Below are 25,255 nucleotides of genomic sequence, written 5' to 3' on the forward strand. Positions count from 1 at the left end.
TCAGTTCCTGGGTTGGGAAGATCTCCTAGAGAAGGAAATGGCACCCTACTCCAGTATTCTTGCCTGGAGAATCCTATGGACAGAGGAACCTGGCGGGCTACAGTCCATGAGATCGCAAGAGTCAGACATGACTTAGCCGAATAAACCGCCACTATGGTGAATATGGCAATGTGGTATAAGGAGAGTCCAGCAGAGACACTGAGAAGAATGCCCCTCAAGAGCCTAGGAAATGAGTGGATAGGTTTCTACGCTTCTTAACACAGTCTCTAACTATGATTATGACAGGCCAGTAGACCTCTTTAGTTGATCTATCTGGATGCTTTGTGTTTAGTATTCTTATCTATATATTTGATTATATTTCCTTTTGTCACTATAAAATATTCTCATTCATCTATGGTAATACTCTTAATCTTAAAGACTATTTTGATATTCAGTTCAGTTCAGTTCAGTCACTCAGTCATGTCCGACTCTTTGCGATCCCATGAACTGCAGCATGCCAGGTGTCCCTGTCCATCACCAGCTTCCGGAGTCCACCCAAACCCACATCCATCGAGTTGGTGATGTCATCCAACCATTTCATCCTCTGTCGTCCCCTTCTCCTCCTGCCCTCAATCTTTTCCAGGATCATGGTCTTTTGCATTGAGTCAGCTCTTCTCACGATGTGGCCAAAGTATAGGAGTTTTAGCTACAACATCAGTCCTTCCAATGAACAACCAGGACTGATCTCCTTTAGGTTGGATCTCCTTGCAGTCCAAGGGTCTCTCAACAGTCTTCTCCAACACCACAGTTGAAAAGCATCAATGTTTCTCTGCTCAGCCCTCTTTATAGTCCAACTCTCACATCCATACATGACCACAGGAAAAACCATAGCTTTGACTAGATGGACCTTTGTTGGCAAAGTAATGTCTCTGCTTTTTAATATGCTATCCAGGTTGGTCATAACTTTCCTTCCAAGGAGCAAGTGTCTTTTAATTTCATGGCTGCAATCACTATCTGCAGTGATTTTGGAGCCCAGAAAAATAAAGTCAGCCACTGTTTTCACTGTTTCCCCATCTATTTCCCATGAAGTGATGGGACCGGATGCCATGACTTTAGTTTTCTGAATGTTGAGCTTTAAGCCAACTTTTTCACTCTCCTCTCTCACTTTCATCAAGAGGCTCTTTAGTTCCTCTTCACTTTCTGCCATAAGGGTGTCATCTGCATATGACACCTGTCATCTGCATATCTGAGGTTATTGATATTTCTCCCAACAATCTTGATTCCAGCTTGTGCTTCCTCTAGCCCAGCATTTCTCATGATGTACTCTGCATATAAGTTAAATAAGTAGGGTGACAATATACAGACTTGATGTACTCCTTTTCCTATTTGGAACCAGTCTGTTGTTCCATGTCCAGTTCTAACTGTTGCTTCCTGACCTGCATACAGATTTCTCAGGAGGCAGGTCAGGTGTTCTGATATTCCTATCCCTTTCAGAATTTTCCACAGTTTATTGTGATCCACACAGTCAAAGACTTTGGCATAGTCAATAAAGCAGAAATAGATGTTTTTCTGTAACTCTCTGGCTTTTACCATGATCCAGCAGATGTTGGCAATTTGATCTCTGGTTCCTCTGCCTTTTCTAAAACCAGCTTGAACATCTGGAAGTTTACAGTTCACATATTGCTGAAGCCTGGCTTGGAGAATTTTGAGCATTACTATACTAGTGTGTGAGATGAGTGCAACTGTGTGGTAGTTTGAGCATTCTTTGACATCGCTTTCTCTGGGATTGGAATGAAAACTGACCTTTTCCCGTCCTGTGGCCACTGCTGAGTTTTCCAAACTTGCCGGCATATTGAGTGCAGCACTTTCACAGCATCATCTTTCAGGATTTGAAATAGTTCTACCAGAATTCCATCACCTCCACTAGCTTTGTTCATAGTGATGCTTTCTAAGGCCCACTTGACTTCACATTCCAGGATGTCTGGCTCTAGGCGAGTGATCACACCATCGTGATTATCTTGGTCATGAAGATCGTTTTTGTGCAGTTCTTCTGTGTATTCTTGCCACCTCTTCTTAATATCTTCTGCTTCTGTTAGGTCCCTACCATTTCTGTCCTTTATTGAGCCCATCTTTGCACAAAATGTTCCCTTGGTATCTCTAATTTTCTTGAAGAGATCTCTAGTCTTTCCCATTCTGTTGTTTTCCTCTACTTCTTTGCATTGATCTCTGAGGAAGGCTTTCTTATCTCTCCTTGTTATTCTTTGGAACTCTGCATTCAAATGGGTATATCTTTCCTTTTCCCTTTTGCTTTTCACTTCCCTTCTTTTCACAGCTATTTGCAAGGCCTCCTTAGACAGCCATTTTGCTTTTTTGCATTTCTTTTTCTGCAGGATGGTCTTGATTCCTGTCTCCTGTACAATGTCATGAACCTCCGTCCATAGTTCATCAGGCACTCTGTCTATCAGATCTAGGCCCTTAAATCTATTTCTCACTTCCACTGGATAGTCATAAGGGATTTCATTTAGGTCATACCTGAATGGTCTAGTGGTTTTCTCCACTTTCTTCAATTTCAGTCTAAATTTGGCAGTAAGGAGTTCATGATCTGAGCCACAGTCAGCTCCTGGTCTTGTTTTTGCTGACTGTATAGAGTTTCTCCATCTTTGGCTGCAAAGAATATAATCATTCTGATTTCAGTGTTGACCATCTGGTGATGTCCATGTGTAGAGTCTTCTCTTGTGTTGTTGGAAGAGGGTGTTTGCTATGACCAGTGCGTTCTCTTGGCAAAGCCTTTGCCCTGCTTCATTCTGTACTCCAAGGCCAAATTTGCCTGTTACTCCAGGTGTTTCTTGACTTCCTACTTTTGCATTCCAGTCCCCTATAATGAAAAGGACATCTTTTTTGGGTATTAGTTCTTGAAGGTTTTGTAGGTCTTCATATAACTGTTCAGCTTCAGCTTCTTCAGCATTACTGGTTGGGGCATAGACTTGGATAACTGTAATACTGAACGGTTTGCCTTGGAAATACAGAGATCATTCTGTAGTTTTTGAGATTGCATCCAAAAGATGCATTTGAGTACTGCATTTCAGACTCTTTTGTTGACCATGATGGCTACTCCATTTCTTCTGAGGGATTCCTGTCCACAGTAGTAGATATAATGGTCATCTGAGTTAAATTCACCCATTCCAGTCCATCTTAGTTCGCTGCTTCCTAGAATGTCGATGTTCACTCTTGCCATCTCCTGTTTGACCACTTCCAATTTGCCTTGATTCATGGACCTGACATTCCAGGTTCCCATGCAATATTGCTCTTTATAGCATTGAACCTTGCTTCTATCGCCAGTCCCATCCACAACTGGGTGTTGTTTTTGTTTTGGCCCCATCCCTTCATTCTTTCTGGAGATATTTCTGGACTGATCTCCAGTAGCATATTGGGCACCTACCGACCCAGGGGGTCCATCTTTCAGTGTCCTGTCTTTTTGCCTTTTCATACTGTTCATGGGGTTCTCAAGGCAAGAATCCTGAAGTGGTTTGCCATTCCCTTCTCCAGTGGACCACATTCTGTCAGACCTCTCCACCGTGACCTGTCTGCCGTGGGTGGCCCCACACGGCATGGCTTAGTTTCACTGAGTTAGACAAGGCTGTGGTCCGTGTGATCAGATTGACTAGCTGTCTGTGGTTGTGGTTTCTATCTGTTGCCCTCTGATGCCCGCTCTCAGTGCCTATCGTATTACTTGGGTTTCTCTTCCCTTGGTCATGGGGTATCTCTTCACGGCTGCTCCAGGAAAGCACAGCCGCTGCTCCTTACCTTGGAAGTTAATATTTGTGATATTAGGATATTAAGAAAGTCATAGCAGCATTCTTATGCTTAGTTTGCAGGGCACAGCTCTTCATCTCTTTACTTTCAATTTGTCTTTACCCTTAAAGTGTGTTCCTTGTAAACAGCATACAAGTTTTTGCTTTTTATGCAGTCTGACAGTTTCTGCCTTTTAATTGGGGTGTTTGGTTCATTTACATCTAGTATAATTATTTATGATATGTTTGGATTTAAGTCTACCATCTTGGTGTTTGACTTCCATTAATCTCATCAGCCATTTATTCCTCTATTCTACTTTACACATTTTTGACAGTGAATAAAATACTATTTTGGTATTCCATTTTATCTCCTCTTATGACATTTAAATTATGTGTATTTATAATTTTCTTTAGATTGCTTTAGAGAGTAAAATAAGCACTTTTAACAGTAAACATCTTCAACTTACCATTGTCATATTCAAAGTGTTCTTATTTCATAAATGCTTTTAAAACTTTATAATGATATGTTTCCAATTTTGCAATGGCAACCCACTCCAGTGTTCTTGCCTGGAGAATCCCAGGGATGGGGGAGCCTGGTGGGCTGCCGACTATGGCGTCACACAGAGTCAGACACGACTGCAGTGACTTAGCATGCATGCATGCATTGGAGAAGGAAATGGCAACCCACTCCAGTGTTCTTGCCTGGAGAATCCCAGGGACGGGGGAGCCTGGTAGGCTGCAGTCCATGGGATCGCGAAGAGTCGGACACAACTGAGTGACTTCACTTTCACTTTTCACTTTCATGTATTGGAGAAGGAAATGGCGACCCACTCCAGTGTTCTTGCCTGGAGAATCCCAGGGACGGGGGAGCCTGGTGGGCTGCCGTCTATGGGGTCGCACAGAGTCAGACACGACTGCAGCGACTTAGCATCAGCACTCTTTGTGCTCTTGTTGTCATATATTTCACTTTTAACTATACTATAAAATCCATGTTTATTACTATTTTTAGTTTAAACAGCCAATAGTTTTTAACTTCAAGGAAACAGTTCAGTTCAGTTCAGTTGCTCAGTCATGTCTGACTCTTTGCGACCTCATGAATGGCAGCACGCCAGGCCTCCCTGTCCATCACCAACTCCCAGAGTTCACTCAAACTCACGTCCATCGAGTCGGTGATGCCATCCAGCCATCTCATCCTCTGTCGTCCCCTTTTCCTCCTGCCCCCAAAATCTCAAATTAAAATAAGGACGAAAAGTCATTAGAGAACAGCAGTCAGAGGGATAATTTAGAGGTCATGTTATTTCATAGAAGAGGACATTGGAGCAGAGATGTGTATAAATTTGCCGACTGTTACACAGTAAATTGGGGAGATAGTCAGGAAAAGGTTAAAGTAAAGCAAAAGGTCCTGCTCTAGGGCAGAGATTTCTAATGCTGGGTTCTTGGACCCCCTAGGGAGTTCATGGCTGGCTTTAGGATGTGTGTGAGTGCTTGGAAGCTGAGCATCCATCATTTCATCAAAGTGTCAAAAGAGTCTAATCTTATAAATGCCAAAAGTTCCTGTTCTATGAATACAATTTCAAGATTACTTTTAGATTAAAAATACTTTTGTTTGGTTTATGGAAAAATTCTTAATCATAGAGAATATGAAAAAGGAATATGTATACATATATAATGGAGAAGGCAATGGCACCCCACTCCAGTACTCTTGCCTGGAAAATCCCGTGGATGGAGGCGCCTGGTGGGCTGTAGTCCATGGGATCACGAAGAGTCGGACACAACTGAGCGACTTCACTTTCACTTTTCACTTTCATGTATTGGAGAAGGAAATGGCAACCCACTCCAGTGTTCTTGCCTGGAGAATCCCAGGGATGGGGGAGCCTGGTGGGCTGCTGTCTATGGGGTCGCACAGAGTCAGACACGACTGAAGCAACTTAGCAGCAGTAGCAGCATACATATATAAACATATAATAGAGTGAATATGTGTATATATATATATATATATAAAGGTGTATGTGCATGCATCCTCAGTCACTCATGGGGTCAACTCTTTGTGACCCTATGAACTATAGCCTGCCAGGCTCTCTGTCCTGGAATTCTCTAGGCAAGAATATTGGAGTGGGTAGCCATTCCCTTCTCCAGGCGATATTCCCAACCCAGGAATTGAACCCAGATATATAAAATGCATACAAGCATATACACAGCAATCTGATTAATCATTTATTTTATAGCGGCTGTAACATAAAGCTCTAGCTAGTTTCCCAGTTGTGAACCATAGAAAATTGGCTGTTCCTTTTCCTAGAAATGTGAAGTACTGGCAGTCTGATTGTCAAAAGAATCTGTCTGTGTGATATAGACAGTGCTCACAGTGACAGTGTCCTGAAGGATCATGATTCTCTGTATGCGTCTGCACACCTCAGAGGACAGTCTAACTGGCGTTGTTTGAGAGTCCTGCTCTCAAGTGTCCAGAAAATCAATACTATTGGATTCAGCAGATAACAGAAGGAAGTTTCCCCTTTAAAAATGCATTTCTTTATCTCAAGGTTAATTTTCCTCGTATGTATGCCCAATGGAGTGCAACAGATCCGGACAAGGTTATACAAATGACAGGCATTTTGCCCTCCAAGTAAGTCTTGCCTCTTCATCACACCAGAAAAAAACAGTGGTAGATAAAGATAGGAATTCCAGAACCATCTTGCAAGCAGAAAATTTTCCCTAATTTAAAACCCAAATTCCTTCTTCAGCATTTCAAGTTCCTTACCTCTAGTCTAGATCATCACCCCCCAATACAAATAATGTGAGCTACATACATAATTGTAAACTTCCTAGTTAAATTATTAATGAGATATTTGCATTTTCATATTAATTCTAATTAATAGCCTGGGTGTATTTTACATACATAGCACATCTCAATTTGCACACTAAGTTTTTATAGGAAATATTTGATCTGTAGTTAGATTTTATAAAATTTACAGTTGAAAAAGTTGATTTATGTACCCAAGTTTTTCCGAAATACTTGAGAAGTTTTCTAGAAAATCATATATATGATTTATAATGTATAAGTAAAATATTAGCTTAAAATTCTAACCTAAGTTAACTAAGATTAAATAATATAAAAATTCAGTTCCTTAATTTTGGTAGCTAAGGGCTCAGTAGTCACCTGTAGCCTACCTTATTGGACAGTGTAATTCTAGGATACAGTAGAGATGAGATTGGGCTTCCCTGGTGGCTCAGTGGTAAAGACTCCACCTGCCAATTCAGGAGACGCAAGCTCGGTCTCTGGGTCAGAAAGATTGCCTGGAAAAGGAAATGGCAACCCACTCCAATATTCTTGCCTGGAGAAATCCCACGGACAGAGAAGCCTGGTAGGCTGCAATCCATGGAGTCACAAAGCGTCGGATGTGACTTAGTGACTAAACAGCAATAGAGATGAGATTAGCTGTTTACTGTCTTTCAGCATACCCGGAACTTGATGACAGCTGTGAGTGGCTGTTCAAGCTGTTCCCTCTGCTATGTACAACCATTCCCTTCGGTTTATTAAATAATGAATCTATTACAGTATAACACCACATCTGTCTTGGAGGTTAAAACAGGTTGCATCTGCAGTAAAAGTTCAGGCATATTCAGTCATGTCAGAACTGAGCACATTGCTCTAAAGGTGCCGACACCCTGCTGTTCTCTCTGAATAAACGGGTCCCCAAACCTGCTGCTCTTGCTTACTTTGTGTTCAGACGGCGTGGCTCAGCTTAAACATGGTTTTCTCTAAGAGAGGCTTTCTCTGACCAGACCAGCCCATTCTACCTTTCCATTTAAAGTGTCATTCAATGATGTAGTTATTTGCTTCTTACCTGCCTATTCTACTAGGCTGCATATTCTAGGAGGGCAGGAACTTCATTTGTCTTATTTACCACTGTATTCCTAGTGGCCACCACAGAACTAGGCACCCAGCATTTGCTGAATAAATGACTAAACCTCCAGTAGAGTAACCTCAGCTGACCTCTATACCTATCTTATGCTTCATGGAAGGAGTTACCTTTTAGTGCATTTTTTGTTGAGCTTCGATTTAAATCGAGCTTTGGCACGATAAAGGACAGAAATGGTCTGGACCTAACAGAAGCAGAAGATATTAAGAAGGGGTGGCAAGAATACACAGAAGAACTGTACAAAAAGGATCTTCAAGACCCCAACAATCACGATGGTGTGATCACTCATCTAGAGCCAGACATCTTGGAATGTGAAGTCAAGTGGGCCTTAGACACCATCACTACGAACAAAGCTAGTGGAGGTGATGGAATTCCAGTTGAGCTATTTCAAATCCTGAAAGATGATGCTGTGAAACTGCTGCACTCAATATGCCAGCAAATGTGGAAAACTCAGCAGTGGCCACAGGACTGGAAAAGGTCAGTTTTCATTCCAATCCCAAAGAAAGGCAATGCCAAAGAATGCTCAAACTACCACACAATTGCACTCATCTCACATGCTAGTAAAGTAATGCTCAAAATTCTCCAAGCCAGCCTTCAGCAATACATGAACCATGAACTTCCAGATGTTCAAGCTGGTTTTCGAAAAGGCAGAGGAACCAGAGATCAAATTGCCAACGTCTACTGGATTATTGAAAAAGCAAGAGAGTTCCAGAAAAACATCTATTTCTGCTTTATTGACTATGCCAAAGCCTTTGACTGTGTGGATCACAATAAACTGGGGAAAATTCTGAAAGAGATGGGAATACCAGACCACCCGACCTGCCTCTTGAGAAATCTGTATGCAGGCCAGGAAGCAACAGTTAGAACTGGACATGGAACAACAGACTGGTTCCAAATAGGAAAAGGAGTACGTCAAGGCTATATATTGTCACCCTTCTTATTTAACTTCTATGCAGAGTGCATCATCATGAGAAACACTGGACTGGAAGAAGCACAAGCTGGAATCAAGATTGTTGGGAGAAATATCAATAACCTCAGATATGCAGCTGACACCACCCTTATGGCAGAAAGTGAAGAGGAACTAAAAAGCCTCTTGATGAAAGTAAAAGAGGAGAGCGAAAAAGTTGGCTTAAAGCTCAACATTCAGAAAATGAAGATCATGGCATCTGGTCCCATCACTTCATGGGAAATAGATGGGGAAACAGTGGAAACAGTGTCAGACTTTATTTTGGGGGGGCTCCAAAATCACTGCAGATGGTGATTGCAGCCATGAAATTAAAAGACGCTTACTCCTTGGAAGAAAAGTTATGACCAACCTGGATAGCATATTCAAAAGCAGAGACATTACTTGCCGACTAAGGTCCGTCTAGTCAAGGCTATCGTTTTTCCAGTGGTCATGTATGGATGTGAGAGTTGGACTGTGAAGAAGGCTGAGCGCCGAAGAATTGATGCTTTTGAACTGTGGTGTTGGAGAAGACTCTTGAGAGTCCCTTGGACTGTGGGGAGATCCAACCAGTCCATTCTGAAGGAGATCAGCCCTGGGATTTCTTTGGAAGGAATGATGCTAAAGTTGAAACTCCAGTACTTTGGCCACCTCATGCGAAGAGTTGACTCATTGGAGAAAACTTTGATGCTGGGAGGGATTGGGGGCAGGAGAAGAAGGGGACGACCGAGGATGAGATGGCTGGATGACATCACTGACTCGATGAACATGAGTCTGAGTGAACTCCGGGAGTTGGTGATGGACAGGGAGGCCTGGCATGCTGTGATTCATGGGGTCGCAAAGAGTCGGACACGACTGAGCGACTGAACTGAACTGAACTTACCTGTTGCTGTGGACTGAAGGGTTTGAGGTGCTGACTTCCTGCAAGTGAGGAGGTTGTGCTGAATTTGTGATGAATACCAGATGTCAAGAATTTTTGGATCGGCCCAGAAGATCTTCACAGAATAAAAGTCTTCAGCTGGGCATGAAGGGCAATCCCAGCCAATGACAATTAAGGGATTTCCAGTCTCAGCCTGCAGGGAGGTCTCTGTCTTGGAGACTGTTTGGGGAATGCTGAATAAACCACTTGTGAACAAGGCTAACAGGAACCTATCTGTAGGATCTAGGCTGCAGCAGCCCTGTGCATGGTCCAGAAGTGCCAGCCTTCTCAGGTCAAGTGCATCCTGCTTGGTGAGCTTCCTTCCATATGGAATTTGGTTTTATATATCTCACCAAGAGATATACTGGAAAGGTCTCATGAGAAGTGGAAACAAGAAAGTGTAAAATTAGAAAAGGTGAAAGTCCAAAAGGCAAGCCAGGTGCTGTCTTCACATCTGAATAGGTATGAATAAAGAATCTTTTACAAAAAAAAGGACTACGGGAATAGTACGTGTGAATGTCGTTTTTCTTTATAAGGCTCACAACTTCCAGATCGTCTGAGGTAATTTTGGTTTTCTCAAGGAGGTATTATGAAACTCTCAAAACAAAACTTTTTTGTGCCATATTTTTCTATAAAGGGGAATGTCAACACTTTAAAAGATTTAGAGAAATCACTTTTTTTTTAATGAAATGACTACTCCAAAAGGCTGAGAATCACTTGAGATAGTTATTATTGAGTACTAGAAAACCAGAGTAATTAGTACTAGAAAACCGGAGTAATTAGTACTAGAAAACCGGAGTAAACCAAGCAGATTTTTAAAGTAAAAATCATTATAAAATTCCTCATCATTGAGAAAAAACTTTAAAAGCAATTTTAAATGACATTCTGTTTATTTGAATTCCTTGGTCTGAAACAGAGCATTTGGACTAAACTGTGGAAATTGGTAAGTATCAATGAAGCAACCGACAGTTGTGAATAGTATAAAGTGAAGGATCAAACAGCTTAGAATAAAGATTGGTGAGTAAACAGTATGACTAACCAGGAACAAGAGGAAGGCAGTGAGGGAGAAACCAATCAGTGGGTTGTGCCTTCCATGTGGGGTTGTTACGAAAAATCACGAGGATTGATTAAGATCTGTGTAACACTTGCTATTGCAATATCACGTTCATAAGAAAAGCCCTGGAAAATCTACTTTAGGAATACTTCCTGGAAAAAATGCAAAAAGTCAACTTTACATAGAATTAAGAATAATGAGAATTATTGTCTCAAAGTTTGTTCTCAAACACACACACTAAACAAACACACATTCTCTCCCCTTGAATTCGCTACTTGAATGTACCAACCCTTACCCCACTCCAGACACACACGCTAACTGGTGTCCTGTTTCAGCAGTGCTGGGGATACCACCATCACAGAATTCGCAGCCTGGAGCACCTCCGACATTTCCCAGAATGCACTGATGTACTACAGTGGTCGGCTCTTCTGGATCAATGGTTTTCGGATTATCACAGCTCAGGAAATTGGTCAGAGGACCAGCGTCTCTGTTTTGGAACCAGCCAAATTTAATCAGTTCACAATTGTTCAGACATCCCTCAAGCCTCTGCCAGGTACTATATTTTATTCCTGCTTACCCTCTCTTCTCCGTATGTTCTGTTAAATAAATTTTAAGGTTGGGGTATTATTTTTTTTTCCTTTAAAATTATGTTTTAAGAGGGAAAGATGGCTTTAGTAGTTTCTGTTGATTTGCTTGCAATCCTTTTAACTCTTAACCCAAATTTTCAGCCTGAAACAGTCAGAAAAAGATGATTTTCAGAATATATTAAAGGAAAGAAAATTTTCATTTTGGTTCTAATTATCAGCAATTTCTATTAATATTCCATGTGTCCACGATAATTGATAATCCCCATTTTTTCTCTCTCTATTCTTTCTTTCATCCCTTAGGGAACTTTTCCTTTACCCCTAAGGTTATTCCAGATGCCATTCCAGAGTCTTCATTTATGATTGAAGGAAATGCTTCGAGATTTCACATCCTCTGGAATGCTCCCCCAGCAGTGGATTGGGGCGTAATTTTCTACAGTGTGGAATTTAGTGCTCATTCTAAGGTATGGCATTGGTTCTAGTAACTTCTAGTTTTCAAACAGACTGTACCATCTTCATCAGGCCTGCCTATACTGATTTGTACTTTCCTTACTTAGCTGAGTCCATCTCCGTCACTGTTCCTGTAGCATTCGGTTATAAAGATTATTCCTGAGAATTCTGTTTTACAGCTAGTCTCTGATTGCTTTATGGTTAGTGTTAACCATTCGTGTGTTACATACACTAGTGTTGTGGAACAACGTGAAACTTACCAACATTAGCATTTCCAAAATTGCAAGGTTAACTTTCATGTGGACCAAAGTTTTAAGATTGTAATTTGAAAAAAAATGTTATGATTCTCTTCCTAAGAAAATAATATTTTGTGCTTATATTTTAGTTCCTGGCTAGTGAACAACAGTCTAAACCTGTATTTACTGTGGAAGGGCTGGAGCCCTATGCCTTATTTAATCTTTCTGTCATTCCTTATACCTACTGGGGAAAGGGTCCCAAAACATCTCTATCACTCCGAACACCTGAAACAGGTACAGGGGCTAAAATCTCTTTTTAAAAAAGGCAAAATCTCGCTTTCCATGATCTAGAACGGATAATTAATCATTTTTAACAATAGTATTTAGTTTTGTGTAGATGTATTTAGATTCAATACTCTTTCAGTGACTTTTTGGGGAATAGAATAGCACAATTAAATCTGCATAATTCATTTCAAAACAGTATTTCAGATTCCTTAAAGACTGTTTCACTTGACTGTGATGATGTATGTATATAATGCAGAAATATGTTTCAGGTTATTTGTGAAATGCTTCATAAGGACAAAGGGGATTTAAGAACGTAAAAATTTCCTGGAAGGCAGGTTTACCAGGAAGTGTTCTTACAGATGGTAACTCAGAATCTTCTGTAGGTGAACAACGGATGTCTAAACTTTAAAAAAAATGTTTTTCTTTGGAATATATTTTTAAAAAGAAAATTAGCCACACCTTTACATGTGTATATCACTTAAAAATGTACAAAGTACATTTATATGTATCATTTCTTTATTAAACATTTATTACATCCATATCGTGTCAGAAACATCATTGTATCATTTATTTGATCCTTACCTAGCTCTGCTGTAGGTAGAACAGGTGTTATTATCTCCGTTATGCTAAGAGATAACAATCTCTTAGCAGGTTATTACGTTATGGTAAGCCTAGGAGTTGCCCCATGTAGGACAGTTAGTAAGTGGCTGGGCTGGGGCTTACTCTGAACTTTTCACTTTAGTTTCTTCAAATCTCCACTCAGTTATTTTTGTAAACATTGGCAAATGATCATATCATGTTAATTTAATTTATATAAACTTCCCAGCATGGGACCTGGCAGGCAGTAAGAGCTCAATAAACATAGAAATCCATTTGCCATTGCATTTTTTTAACTGTTAAGATTTTATCAGCAGTATTTATTCGTGAGTCTCATAACAGGAACATAGTGGAACCTGGGCAGGTTCTGGAGCAGTTAGCGTTTGGATCCAGGTGTGCACTCTTTGAGATTGTCTTGGGATGTTAGCTTTGGTAGAATTCTTCTGTGGAAACGGACTTGACTGCACCCATCAGGGGATGCACTGAGAGCAAGGGATCTTCAGTACTCAGCAGTAAGGAAGGATGGTACGATTTGGCACTTGCCTTGGGGGAAATTTATAATATAGTTGGAAATTATTCAAATTGACAAATATTTATTAAGCACTTACTGTGTGCCAGTCCTCTCCTAGATTTGGGGGGATTTAATAAGGATCAAGAAAAGGTGCTTTCTCTCTTTCTCTGATGAAGCTCATAAAACAGTTATGAGTTCTGGGGATCAATGTACATCATGGTAACTGTAGTCAACAATACTGTATTATATACCTGAAAGTTGCTAAGAGAGTAGATAGTAAATATTACCACCACATCAAACAATTATAATTATGTAAGTTGATGTGTTAATTGACCTTAATCATTTTGCAATATATATGTGTGTATCACACCATCACACTGTACACCGTAAACCTAAACGTTATATGTCTATTGAAAGTATTAGTCACTCAGTAGTATATAACTCTTTGCAACCCCATGGACTCTAGCCTGCCAGGCTCTTCTGTCCATGTAATTCTCCAGGCAAGAATACTGCAGCGGGTGCCATTCCCTTCTCCAGGGCATTTTCCTGACTCAGGGATTGAATCTGGGTCTCCTGTATTGCAGGAGATTCTTTACCGTCTGAGCCACCAGGGAAGCCCGTATATCAATTATATCTTAATAAAGCCGGGGGGAAAAGTTTAAAAAATGCAGACAGAAAAACACAGAAAGTGCTAATAATAATAGAAATGAGACAGTGACAGTTGACTAGCAGTAGCAGAGAGTGAATGAACAAGCCGTGAAAACTTCGCCTCTATCAGGTGAAGCATTCTTAAGAGAGGGCCATGCTTGGGGACTGGTGTGACCAGGGAAAGCCTTCCTTCGGGGAGTGGAAACTTTAGCTGGGCTCTAAGGGATGAAGCAAGAAGAGGTTTATCCGATGTACGTACAATGTAAGAAGGCCTGGGGATTGGATATCCAGCCTGGGGATTGGATAATGATGTGAGGGCTGAACATTAAGGAGCGATGGGATTGGAGTGACAGACTGGGAGAAGACCTTGTGGGGGAATCCTGAGAAAGAAGAGGGACGTCTTGGATGGCACAACTTGGAAAACAGGCGGAATAGCTTCTCTTGATTGACATGCACACAGAGAGAGAAATTAATTAAAGGACTGTGAGAGGCTCAGTTGCTTGGTTTGGCTCTAGAATAGATGGCAACAGTCAAGCCATACTCACAGAGAGGGTTCTAGATGAGATGACCCGGACCCTGGATATGCTTTATTTTATACCCTGAACTGGCTAAAATCTAGATAGAGACAGTGTCTTCCTTCCAGTGGTGACTGCCATTTCCGCCTCCAGAATGAGAGTAAATACTGTATTTTATAAGGAGAACTAGCTAGCTTCCATGTATACAAACAGACTAGAAAGATAGCCTCAATAGTAGTAAGCAGGATTTGGGTTGGAGAAAAGGAAAACTAGCAGAAATATCAGGATAGGTTCCTGAAGAAATCGATGGCATATTCTCTCCAGAAGATCTTTAAGGACAAGATAGATACACCTTAACTGGAATGAGAAATATTTATTACTACGTTGCTCTGTACCCTCATCGTGAGTGATAGAAGTCGACCTAATATTCTTTTCTGCCCTGTGTCTCTGCTTTTCAGTTCCATCAGCACCAGAGAATCCCAGAATATTTATATTACCAAGTGAAAAACACCATAACAAGAATGAAGTTGTGGTGGAATTTAGGTGGAATAAGCCTCAGCATGAAAATGGTGTGTTAACAAGATTCGAAATTTTCTACCAAATATCCAACCAAAATGACACCAACAGAACAGTTGAAGACTGGCTTGCTGTCAGTGTCACTCCCTCAGTGATGTCTTTTCAACTTGAGGGCGTGAGTCCCGGGTACAGTGTTGCCTTCCAGGTACGAGAGTGAAAATGGGGATACGGGGGTCTTAGTGTAGACAGTGGATTAAAGGACCTGGTTAAGAAGTCTGCTCTGTTAATAATCTGATGTATGCTGTAATCACAGAGGTCAAGTGGGCAGCAAATATACAGCAGGGAGAGGGTACAGCTAGGATAAAGGACATCTTGACACTTTCTTGCTTCCAGATTCAGAACAAATCATTATTTTTGGCCCCATCACTAAAGGCCATGTATCACGGTAGGTGCTTTTATATTGATTATCTCATTTGATCTTCACATTGTGAAGAAAAAGCCATGTCCCTGGGTGCATCGGTGAGGTACCAAAGCTGTGTGGTTGGGAAGTAGTGTGCTGTTTGGTCTGGCTTCTAGAATCCTTTCCATCATATCACATCAAATGCTGGGAGGCATCCAACAAGTGGGGATGCCCTTACTTCCAGTTATCGAAGGATATAAAAGCTGAGGGTCTAAGTAGTTGACATCTCACATTTTTCACCTGGCTGCTGAGAGAGAAGAAAGTGAAAGAGAGTAGAAGTCAAAAGGAAAAAGCTACTGCCACTTGTTTGGGCATTTTAAATTTAGTATGACAAAGCTTTCCCCTTATGGTAGATGGCTTGATGATTTTTACATCTTCATTATATATCAGGCTAGTGACAAGGCTGTGCACATTTAGAGTTATTTTCCATCCTTTTTGGGAAACATATGGTTTTGGGGAGAGTTTTAAAGATTTGTGGTTTCCAGAAGATCTATTTTATTTTTGTAAAATTTTAATTCAACAATTATTTTTATAATATATTAGGTTAACATATACTAATAAAAATTATACATAAAAGTGAAATATAATGCACATTCCTATTTGTTAAGAATTATGTGTGTGCTAATCAAACAAATATACTGGTTAGGTGTGCTTGCCTCTATGGTTTGTTGATGTTGTTTAGTCTCACGGTTGTGTCCGACTCGCTTGTGACCCTGTGAACTGTATCTCACCAGGCTTCTCTGTCCATGGGATATCCCAGGCAAGAATATTGGAATGGCTTGCCATTTCCTCCTCCAGGGGCTCTTCCCATGTCTCCTGCACTGGCAGACAGATTCTATACTGCTGAGCCTATATGGTTATAGTGGTTCAAATCTCAGTCAGCACAGAACTTTGCAAAGTGACACACATGCAAAGGCATGAGTTTTACTTGAATAGTCCAGTGCAAAAGTGAAGACTGCTTGATATATATAAAATATATGTGTATATATGTATGCACCATGCTACACACAGACATACACACACACCAGAGACAGATAGTAATAAATAGAATACAGTAGAATTGATTTAATAGAAGTATAATAAAAATGAACCAATATTTTGTTGATTGAGAGAACACTTGAGGATCTGTTTTTCAAGGTCATCATTATGGACGGCAATTTTCTTGTAGGCTATAGTACACAGGCAAGGTTTGGAAGTGGAAATAATTATTATATAATAAAAGACATTTAATAAAAATTGTTTAAAAATGTTGCTATTGGAATGCAGTGTGGCACAGTGGGAAGAAAAGCATACAGACCTCAGAAGACTTAGTTCTCATGCCAGGCCCTACATGTGTCCTTTTGGCTGGACACCCTAATGATGATCTTTGTCCAGTTTCTGCTCTCAGTAGCTGTGGAGATAATCTATGTAAAAGTGGTTTGAAACAGACTATTCATTTTCAAACATAAGGGTTAATTACTATTTTCTTTGTATAAATTTCCTTTTTAAAAAGTACAGTAAATTTAGTTATTTGAAACTTCATGTGGATTTCATGATAAGTGGAAGTTTACCATAATCGATATAGTTTTGTTTCTGTTAAATATTCCATGTAACTTAATTTTGGAAATAGCTAAAGACCTTTTTTTAAAAACGTTTGATCTTTTGCAATAGGGATTTGTGCCATTACTTTGTACTTTTCTGGATGAAAAAAGCCCTAGCAATAGCAGTTTAGGGCAATATTTTTCCCTATAATTTATTGCTGTATACTTAGATGTGACTAACTGAAACTATTCATAATGTATCTCATAACTCTGAAATGAAGCATTCAATAATTTATCAGTCTCAGCACTTAATTATTGTCACTCAGGACACTTCTGAAAGCACTTCTTTACATCCTTTTCTTTCTTTAGGTTCGAGTCTTCACATCAAAAGGACCTGGACCATTTTCTGACATAGTAAAGTCCAAAACATCAGGTATTTATGATCTGAAACCTGTACAAATGTTAATTACAGTTGGTGATTTAATTATAAAATATTAATATTATTTCAGTTTTATAGAAATATTAATATTATATTAAGTTTATATAATATAAATTTGATTTGATTATAAAATATTAATAACAATTAGTGATTTAATTATCAGGAACTTCCTTGATAGCTCAGTTGGTAAAGAATCTGCCTGCATTACAGGAGACCCTGGTTTGATTCCTGGGTTGGGAGGATCCCATGGAGAAGGGATAGGCTACCCATTCCAGTGTTTTTGGGCTTCCCTTGTGGCTGAGCTGGTAAAAGTCTGCCTGCAATGTGGGAGACCTGGGTTTGATCCCTAGGGTTGGGAAGATCGCCTGGAGAAGGGAACGGTTACCCACTCCAGTATTCTGGCCTGGAGAATTCCATGGACAGTCCATGGGGTCGCAAAGAGTTGGGCATGACTGAGCAATTTTCACTTCACTCTCTCTCTAGTGATTTAAAAACATTTTGACCCTTAGTATTCTCAGGGATACCCAAGTACTATCTCTGAGCTGAAATTAAAGTCAAACAAAGTAATCAATTTTTATCACCGCCTAACCTGGTTATATAAACCTAGGCTTAGAGTGCCTGGGCAGTCTCCATTGAGACAGGTATAGGTATAGTCCATGAGCCCAGAGACTCATGGGTTTCAAAATGGTCTGATACTGAATCAAGGGGTTTTGCTAAAGTTCTTTTTCTCATACATATTATCTATGGGTTTTGTTTTTAGAAATTAACCCAATTCCATACCTCATAACTCTCGTTGACAACAAGATAACTTTGTTAGATATGGATCGAAATCAGGTCGCATGGACGTTTTCAGCAGAAGGCGATGTCGCTGCCATGGGCTACACAGCTGATGATGCAGTGGGGTACTGTGCTCAGGGAGACTCCCTCTTCCTCCTCAGAATGGACAACCGGTCCAGCACTAAGGTATTTTGCCATGTAATTCCTTTAAACGAAAGTGGAATATTTGCCTATCACACAAGCCTGTGATTAAAATGACTGGCCAGTGGTTGAGACATTAAGATTAGAATGGCTGAAAAAGACAGGTGTTGTACGGTTACTTAGTTCCAAATGAATTCAGGTTAGATTTGCGGCAAATGTGATTCAGGCTTAATTTAGCAAACAGTGGGTTTAAGGCACTGTGTTACCTGAGATAGAGGTAAAAAAAAAAAAAGTCACTGTCTTTGAACAAATCCACTCTTGTATCAGTCTAAGATAAGGAAGACAGGCTTGCATAGTGGTTAAGAGGGTGAGCTTTGAAATCTGATAAGCTAGAGTTTAATTCTAACTCTGTTACATGCTAGATCTGTGACCGTCAGCAGTTTCTTTAACCACTGTGGTTGCATAGTCCCTCATCTTAGGGTGAAGATGAATGAGCTAAGCCTTGGAAGGCACTTAGCACAATGCCTGGCATGTGGTAGGCATTCACTGAATTTAGCTAGTGGAGGGGATAGGCAGAAGACTGTAAGTGCTGTGCCGAGGGCAGGATGCAATGGGACTGCAGAGAACGGATACTTAACCCAGGGTGGAATGGCGGTGATAGTGGTAGAGTGGAGAGACATCTTGGGTACAAAGATGATGAACCAGGTGAAAGTGGGGCATGGCTGAGAGATCAGCAAAGTCTGGGAAACCAGAGAGTCACAGCCTGTTTGGGGAGCTGTAAATAGAAGGAGGTCTTCCCTGGTGGCTCAGCAGTAAAGAATCCGCCTGCAATGCAGGAAACGTGGGTTTCATCCCTGGGTTGGGAAGATCCCCTGGAGAAGGAAATGGCAGCCCACTCCTGTATTCTTGCCTGAGAAATCCCACAGACAGAGGAGCCTGGCTATAGTCCTTGGGGTGTCAAAAGAATTGAACATGATTTGGTGACTACACAACAGCAAGTAGAAGGAACTTGGAATGGAGATGGAGGTGAGGGGGCAGAGTGAAAGGCAGGTGTTAAAGCTGAAGAGGTGGGCAGGCCCCTGAATGGAGTGGGCCTTCTTTACTGTGCTAAGGAGTTGAGTGTCAATTTAAAAGCCAACATTAAGCCATTCAAGACATTTAGTTGATTATTAATGCAATCAACTAGTGTTTCAGGAAGACCTCTCTGTTACCTGTCTGAATAACCTTAGAGAAGGTTAAGTCAGAGGCAGTCAGGAGGCTATCACAGAAATCCAGATGGGAAATGTTAAGCAGGAAACGAGAGCCAGTGAGTGAAAGAGGAGAGGATAAACTTGGAAGATATTTAAAATAGGACTAATTCACTACGGGTAGTAATGGGAGGAAGAAGTCAAGGGTGAATGACAATTGTCAAGATTGTTCCTCGGGTGAGTGTTGGAAATCCATAATAATATCAAATGCAGGAGAAAAGGAGATTTGGGGGTGGAGTGATGCATTCTGTTTTCTGGGATCTTTCATTTGGAGATTTTCAGTAGGTCGTTTGGTATTTGAATCAGTAACTCAATGAGCTGTCTTGCCTGAAAATGTAGATTTGTAGCACTGTCTATGGATTACAGTTGAAGCCATGGTGATTGAAATTAACCGCGTGTGAAAAGAGGTCCCGTGTTACAATGGTACACAATCCAGAGTTATCAAGGTTTGATATCACAAAAGAGAAGTGCAGTTAATAAGTAATCTGAATGTTTTAAAAAAGTCATCAGATTTGAGAAAAATGACCACTATCTTCTTGATTGTGCTTTCTACCTGTTGTTAAGATTTTTAGAGATGCACTGGTTTTTGATATCACATTTATTACAATTGACTGGATTTCAAGGCACCTCTACTTTGTGCTGAAAGAATCACAAAGCAGAATGCAAATATTTGATATGGATCTTGAAAACAAGGTGAAATATCCCAGGAAGCTGAAAGTTTGCAACAGAAATTCAACAATAACTTCTTTTTCTGTGTATCCTTTTTTAAGGTATGTGAAGTATATCTGTTTCTATTGTGATGAAATAGATATAAACATATTTAATGTGATATCTTTGGTTTAATATCAGAGTCAATGATGGGACAATAAGATGCTTAATGTTCTTGATGTTAACTTACAGTAAGTAATCCTATGTATGAATAATGAGCCCATAACCACCAATATATAAAATTCATCCATACTGAGAACTCCTTTAACCTAAAGTTAGATTAATTACCAGCAGGAAACTGAAGTGTATTTTTAATCCAGTGAATTTAATAAATACCCCCAGTTGGTAAGGACAGGAAGGGGACTGAGACAGTGGTGGGAAATGAGCAGGAGATAGGCAGTTTGTTTTGCACAGTAAATGATATTCTGGGCTCATTTGTCTTTAATTCATTCATTCATTCATTAGATGAATTGTAAGACCTCCATTCAGACCTGAAGGGAAGTTTTTCAGGCTGCTTGTGTTTGTGCCATTAGCATGGTTATAGTCTATCTTGAAACTAGATTGGTGACTAGTATTAAGTAGAAACAAACTTAAGAAGAGAGGAATGGCGATGGTGTTGACGGAAAGTTGGCAAGTGTGTTTCATATTTAGAGCCTTTAATGAGCCATTTAATACAATACCTAAGATCATGAAGGCTTCCCTGGTGACTCAGACGGTGGAGAATTCGCCTGCAATTCAGGAGACACGGGTTTGATCCCTGGGTTGGGAAGATGCCCTGGACAAGGGAATGGCTATTCACTGCAGTATTGTTGCCTGGAGAATTCCATGGATGGAGGAGCCGTCATGATGGGCTACAGTCCATGGGGCCACAAAGAGTCAGACACAAATGAGTGACTAACACACACTTACAAGGTCATTATAGTCCAAGGCTTTTGTTGGAAACACATTTCTTGAGAAATTGTTGGAAAATGCTACATACTGGACTTGACGTGACCTTTTCCATCAGAAGGTTTTTGAGCACTGAGACATGTCCTCTCTAAAGGTGGCATTTGTTCCCACAGTCATTAGAAATGATTTCTCTTCATTAGAAAGTGATATGTGTGATGGTAGGTTTAACTGATTAAATTGGAGGATCTTTTTCCCCCCAATAGTCGCCTATATTGGGCAGAAGTTTTTGATTCTGGATCTCAGATGTTCTACTACGGTATTATGAACCAGACTGTGCACCGAATTCTGCAACCTCCAGTCATAAACCATCCAAACGGAAGCCAATGTTCTTGCAACGTGACTGAATCTGAGTTGAGTGGAGCAATGACTATTGACACCTCTGATCTAAAGAAACCACAGATATACTTTGTCAAAGGTCAAGAGATCTGGGCAACAGATCTAGAAGCATGTCAGTGTTGGCAAGTTATCATCCTGCCTGCTCCACTCGGTAAGACACCTGTGTGTATGCAGATCTTCGCTGGCGATGGGAGACCTTCCCATCCCATTTAAAAGGGGTTACATTCAACACATACTCAAATGGATATATATATGTATATACATACAAATAATATACGTGTATGGTATTTACTCCAAACCATGCCAGATGTTTTAGTGGATTTCAAGTTGTACTCAGGCAAATCGTACATAGGTATTCGCATAATTTTCTGGACTGGTAGGAAACTTTTTTCTTCTTGTCATTTTACAGTTAACAGAACTATTAATACAACTTATTGAGCTCGATTACATATTCTAAACAGGTTACTAAATGCCTTATTGCATTTGATCTTCAAAACACCTCAGTGAAGTAGATAGTAATACATGCGTTTCACAGATAAGGAAACTGAGGCTGAGAAAGGTGACGTCACATGTCTGTAGGGTTACAGTTAATGCAGGAGCTGGAGTTTGAAACTGGGCCTAACTCCAGCATCCCTGCTCTTCCTATCAGTGCTTCACTCCCATGAGATCATCAGATCTCATTGCCTCCACATTTAGTGGGACTTGGTCAATATTTGACAGATCTAGTTGCTGAAATTCACAAGCTTATGGAGGAAATGTTTTAAAGTCATTTGGTAGTCTCCTAATTAGCAGTACTTGTAAAATTTTAAAAAATACCCTAAACATCCACATATATTCTTAAGGCTCTAGTCCTCACCATCCAATATAGTAATCGCTCATCACATCTGGTGATTTAAGTTTAAATTAATTAAAATGAAATTCTAAATTTAATTCCTCGGCCATACTAGTCACATTTTAAATGGTCAAAACCCATTAAGTGGCTAATGGTTACTGTATTGGGCAGTATAGATATAAAATATTTCTATCACTAAAAGTGCTATTGGGCATTTTGAAACTGCAAATGTGTATGTGTGTCAGTGTGGTATAACTGAATATATGGTTTTGTTGACACATCCCAGAGCATTCTAGAAATAATTGCAATGTACTTTCAGTGGGCTTCAGATTAGAGGTAATGTTTTGAACTTCTCTTACTGGGAGAATAACTTGCTTCTATTGAGTCTCTGACAAAAGATTCACAAAGACACTCACAAAGACTCACAAAGATAAAGACTCCCTGGTCAAACTTTAATTCCTTTTTTCTTTGTCTGTGCCTTGTGACCTGCTGGATCTTAGTTCCTGGACCAGGAATCCAACTGGTGCTTCATGCTGTAGAAGCATGGAGTCCAGGGTCTTAACCACTGGACCGCCAGGGAAGTCCCTGATTAAACTTTAGTTACACTCTTGTGAGGAGTGTAAATAAACTAGGCCTCATACTTGACCTTGCACGTCCATCCTTGCTGAGTCCGGTTTTAGCAAGAATCTTGCCAAATCAGCTTAGAGAGAATCCCTCCCACTCAGTATCTGACCGAGTTCTTTATCCCTCACTGTTGATGTTCTTGGCTTGCCTTTAGCAAAAATCCTATTGGACCAGTTTAGCAGGAGTTCCCCGCTCCTGCCCCTTGATGTCTCCTCTCCTTGTTGGCTACAGCTCCCAGCTGTTGTTGTTGTATTTGAGTTGTGCACGTTTCCCTCCACTATTGCAATATTAAACAGCCTTGATTAAAGTCTTCCACGGGTCATGGTGGGTTGGTCTGACAGAATGTGGTCCACTGGAGAAGGGAATGCAAACCACTTCAGGATTCTTGCCTTGAGAACCCCATGAACAGTATGAAAAGACAAAATGATAGGATACTGAAAGAGGAACTCCCCAGGTCAGTAGGTGCCCAATATGCTACTGGAGATCAGTGGAGAAATAACTCCAGAAAGAATGAAGGGATGGAACCAAAGCAAAAACAATACCCAGCTGTGGATGTGACTGGTGATAGAAGCAGGATCCAATGCTGTAAAGAGCAATATTGCATAGGAACCTGGAATGTCAGGTCCATGAATCAAGGCAAATTGGAAGTGGTCAAACAGGAGATGGCAAGAGTGAATGTCGACATTCTAGGAATCAGCGAACTAAAATGGACTGGAATGGGTGAATTTAACTCAGATAACTATTATATCTACTACTGTGGACAGGAATCCCTCAGAAGAAATGGAGTAGCCATCGTGGTCAACAAAAAGGTCCGAAATGCAGTACTTGGATGCAATCTCAAAAACGACAGAATGATCTCTGTTCGTTTCCAAGGCAAACCATTCAATATCACAGTAATCCAAGTCTATGCCCCAACCAGTAACACTGAAGAAGCTGAAGTTGAATGGTTTTATGAAGACCTACAAGACCTTTTAGAACTAACACCCAAAAAAGGTGTCCTCTTCATTATAGGGGACTGGAATGCAAAAGTAGGAAGTCAAGAAACACCTGGAGTAACAGGCAAATTTGGCCTTGGAATACGGAATGAAGCAGGGCAAAGGCTAATAGAGTTTTGCCAAGAGAACGTACTGGTCATAGCAAACACCCTCTTCCAACAACACAAGAGAAGACTCTACACATGGACATCACCAGATGGTCAACACCGAAATCAGATTGATTATATTCTTTGCAGCCAAAGATGGAGAAGCTCTATACAGTCAGCAAAAACAAGACCAGGAGCTGACTGTGGCTCAGATCATGAACTCCTTATTGCCAAATTCAGACTGAAATTGAAGAAAGTGGAGAAAACCACTAGACCATTCAGGTATGACCTAAATGAAATCCCTTATGACTATCCAGTGGAAGTGAGAAATAGATTTAAGGGCCTAGATCTGATAGATAGAGTGCCTGATGAACTATGGACGGAGGTTCATGACATTGTAGAGGAGATAGGGATCAAGACCATCCCCATGGAAAAGAAATGCAAAAAAGCAAAATGGCTGTCTGGGGAGGCCTTACAAATAGCTGTGAAAAGAAGGGAAGTGAAGAGCAAAGGAGAAAAAGAAAGATATAAGCAGCTGAATGCAGAGTTCCAAAGAATGGCAAGAAGAGATAAGAAAGCCTTGCTCAGTGATCAATGCAAAGAAATAGAGGAAAACAACAGAATGGGAAAGACTAGAGATCTCTTTAAGAAAATTAGAGCTACCAAGGGAACATTTCATGCAAAGATGGGCTCAATAAAGTACAGAAATGGTAGGGACCTAACAGAAGCAGAAGATATTAAGAAGAGGTGGCAAGAATACACAGAACTGTACAAGAAAGATCTTCATGACCCAGATAATCACGATGATGTGATCACTCACCCAGAGCCAGACATCCTGGAATGTGAAGTCAGATGGGCCTTAGAAAGCATCACTACGAACAAAGCTAGTGGAGGTGATGGAATTCCAGTTGAGCTATTTCAAATCCTGAAAGATGATGCTGTGAAAGTGCTGCACTCAATATGCCAGCAAATGTGGAAAACTCAGCAGTGGCCACAGGACTGGACAAGGTCAGTTTTCATTCCAAAGAAAGGCAATGCCAAAGAATGCTCAAACTACCACACAATTGCACTCATCTCACATGCTAGTAAAGTAATGCTCAAAATTCTCCAAGCCAGGCTTCAGCAATACGTGAACCGTGAACTTCCTGATGTTTAAGCTGGTTTTAGAAAAGGCAGAGGAACCAGAGATCAAATTGC

General features: G+C 40.5%; 1 protein-coding gene and 1 long non-coding RNA gene across 3 annotated transcripts in view; one reads left to right on the top strand and one right to left on the bottom strand.

Moving 5' to 3' along the window:
* The window catches only part of ROS1 (ROS proto-oncogene 1, receptor tyrosine kinase), a 124,070-nt gene that overhangs the window by 49,020 nt on the left and 49,795 nt on the right, over nt 1-25,255 (top strand). Inside the window, exons 19-26 of the mRNA XM_052645576.1 lie at nt 10,939-11,156; nt 11,491-11,651; nt 12,023-12,167; nt 14,888-15,150; nt 17,295-17,358; nt 18,125-18,327; nt 20,094-20,299; nt 21,389-21,672. Of these exons, the coding sequence (XP_052501536.1) occupies nt 10,939-11,156; nt 11,491-11,651; nt 12,023-12,167; nt 14,888-15,150; nt 17,295-17,358; nt 18,125-18,327; nt 20,094-20,299; nt 21,389-21,672 (1,544 nt within the window). The remainder of the gene's footprint in view (nt 1-10,938; nt 11,157-11,490; nt 11,652-12,022; nt 12,168-14,887; nt 15,151-17,294; nt 17,359-18,124; nt 18,328-20,093; nt 20,300-21,388; nt 21,673-25,255) is intronic.
* LOC128053109 (uncharacterized) overlaps nt 1-25,255 on the bottom strand; it is a 104,826-nt gene that overhangs the window by 14,584 nt on the left and 64,987 nt on the right. The gene's annotated exons all lie outside the window — the stretch shown is intronic.

The sequence above is a fragment of the Budorcas taxicolor genome, chromosome 9, assembly GCF_023091745.1.
Source record: "Budorcas taxicolor isolate Tak-1 chromosome 9, Takin1.1, whole genome shotgun sequence".
In the NCBI taxonomy this organism is placed as follows: Eukaryota; Metazoa; Chordata; class Mammalia; order Artiodactyla; family Bovidae; genus Budorcas; species Budorcas taxicolor.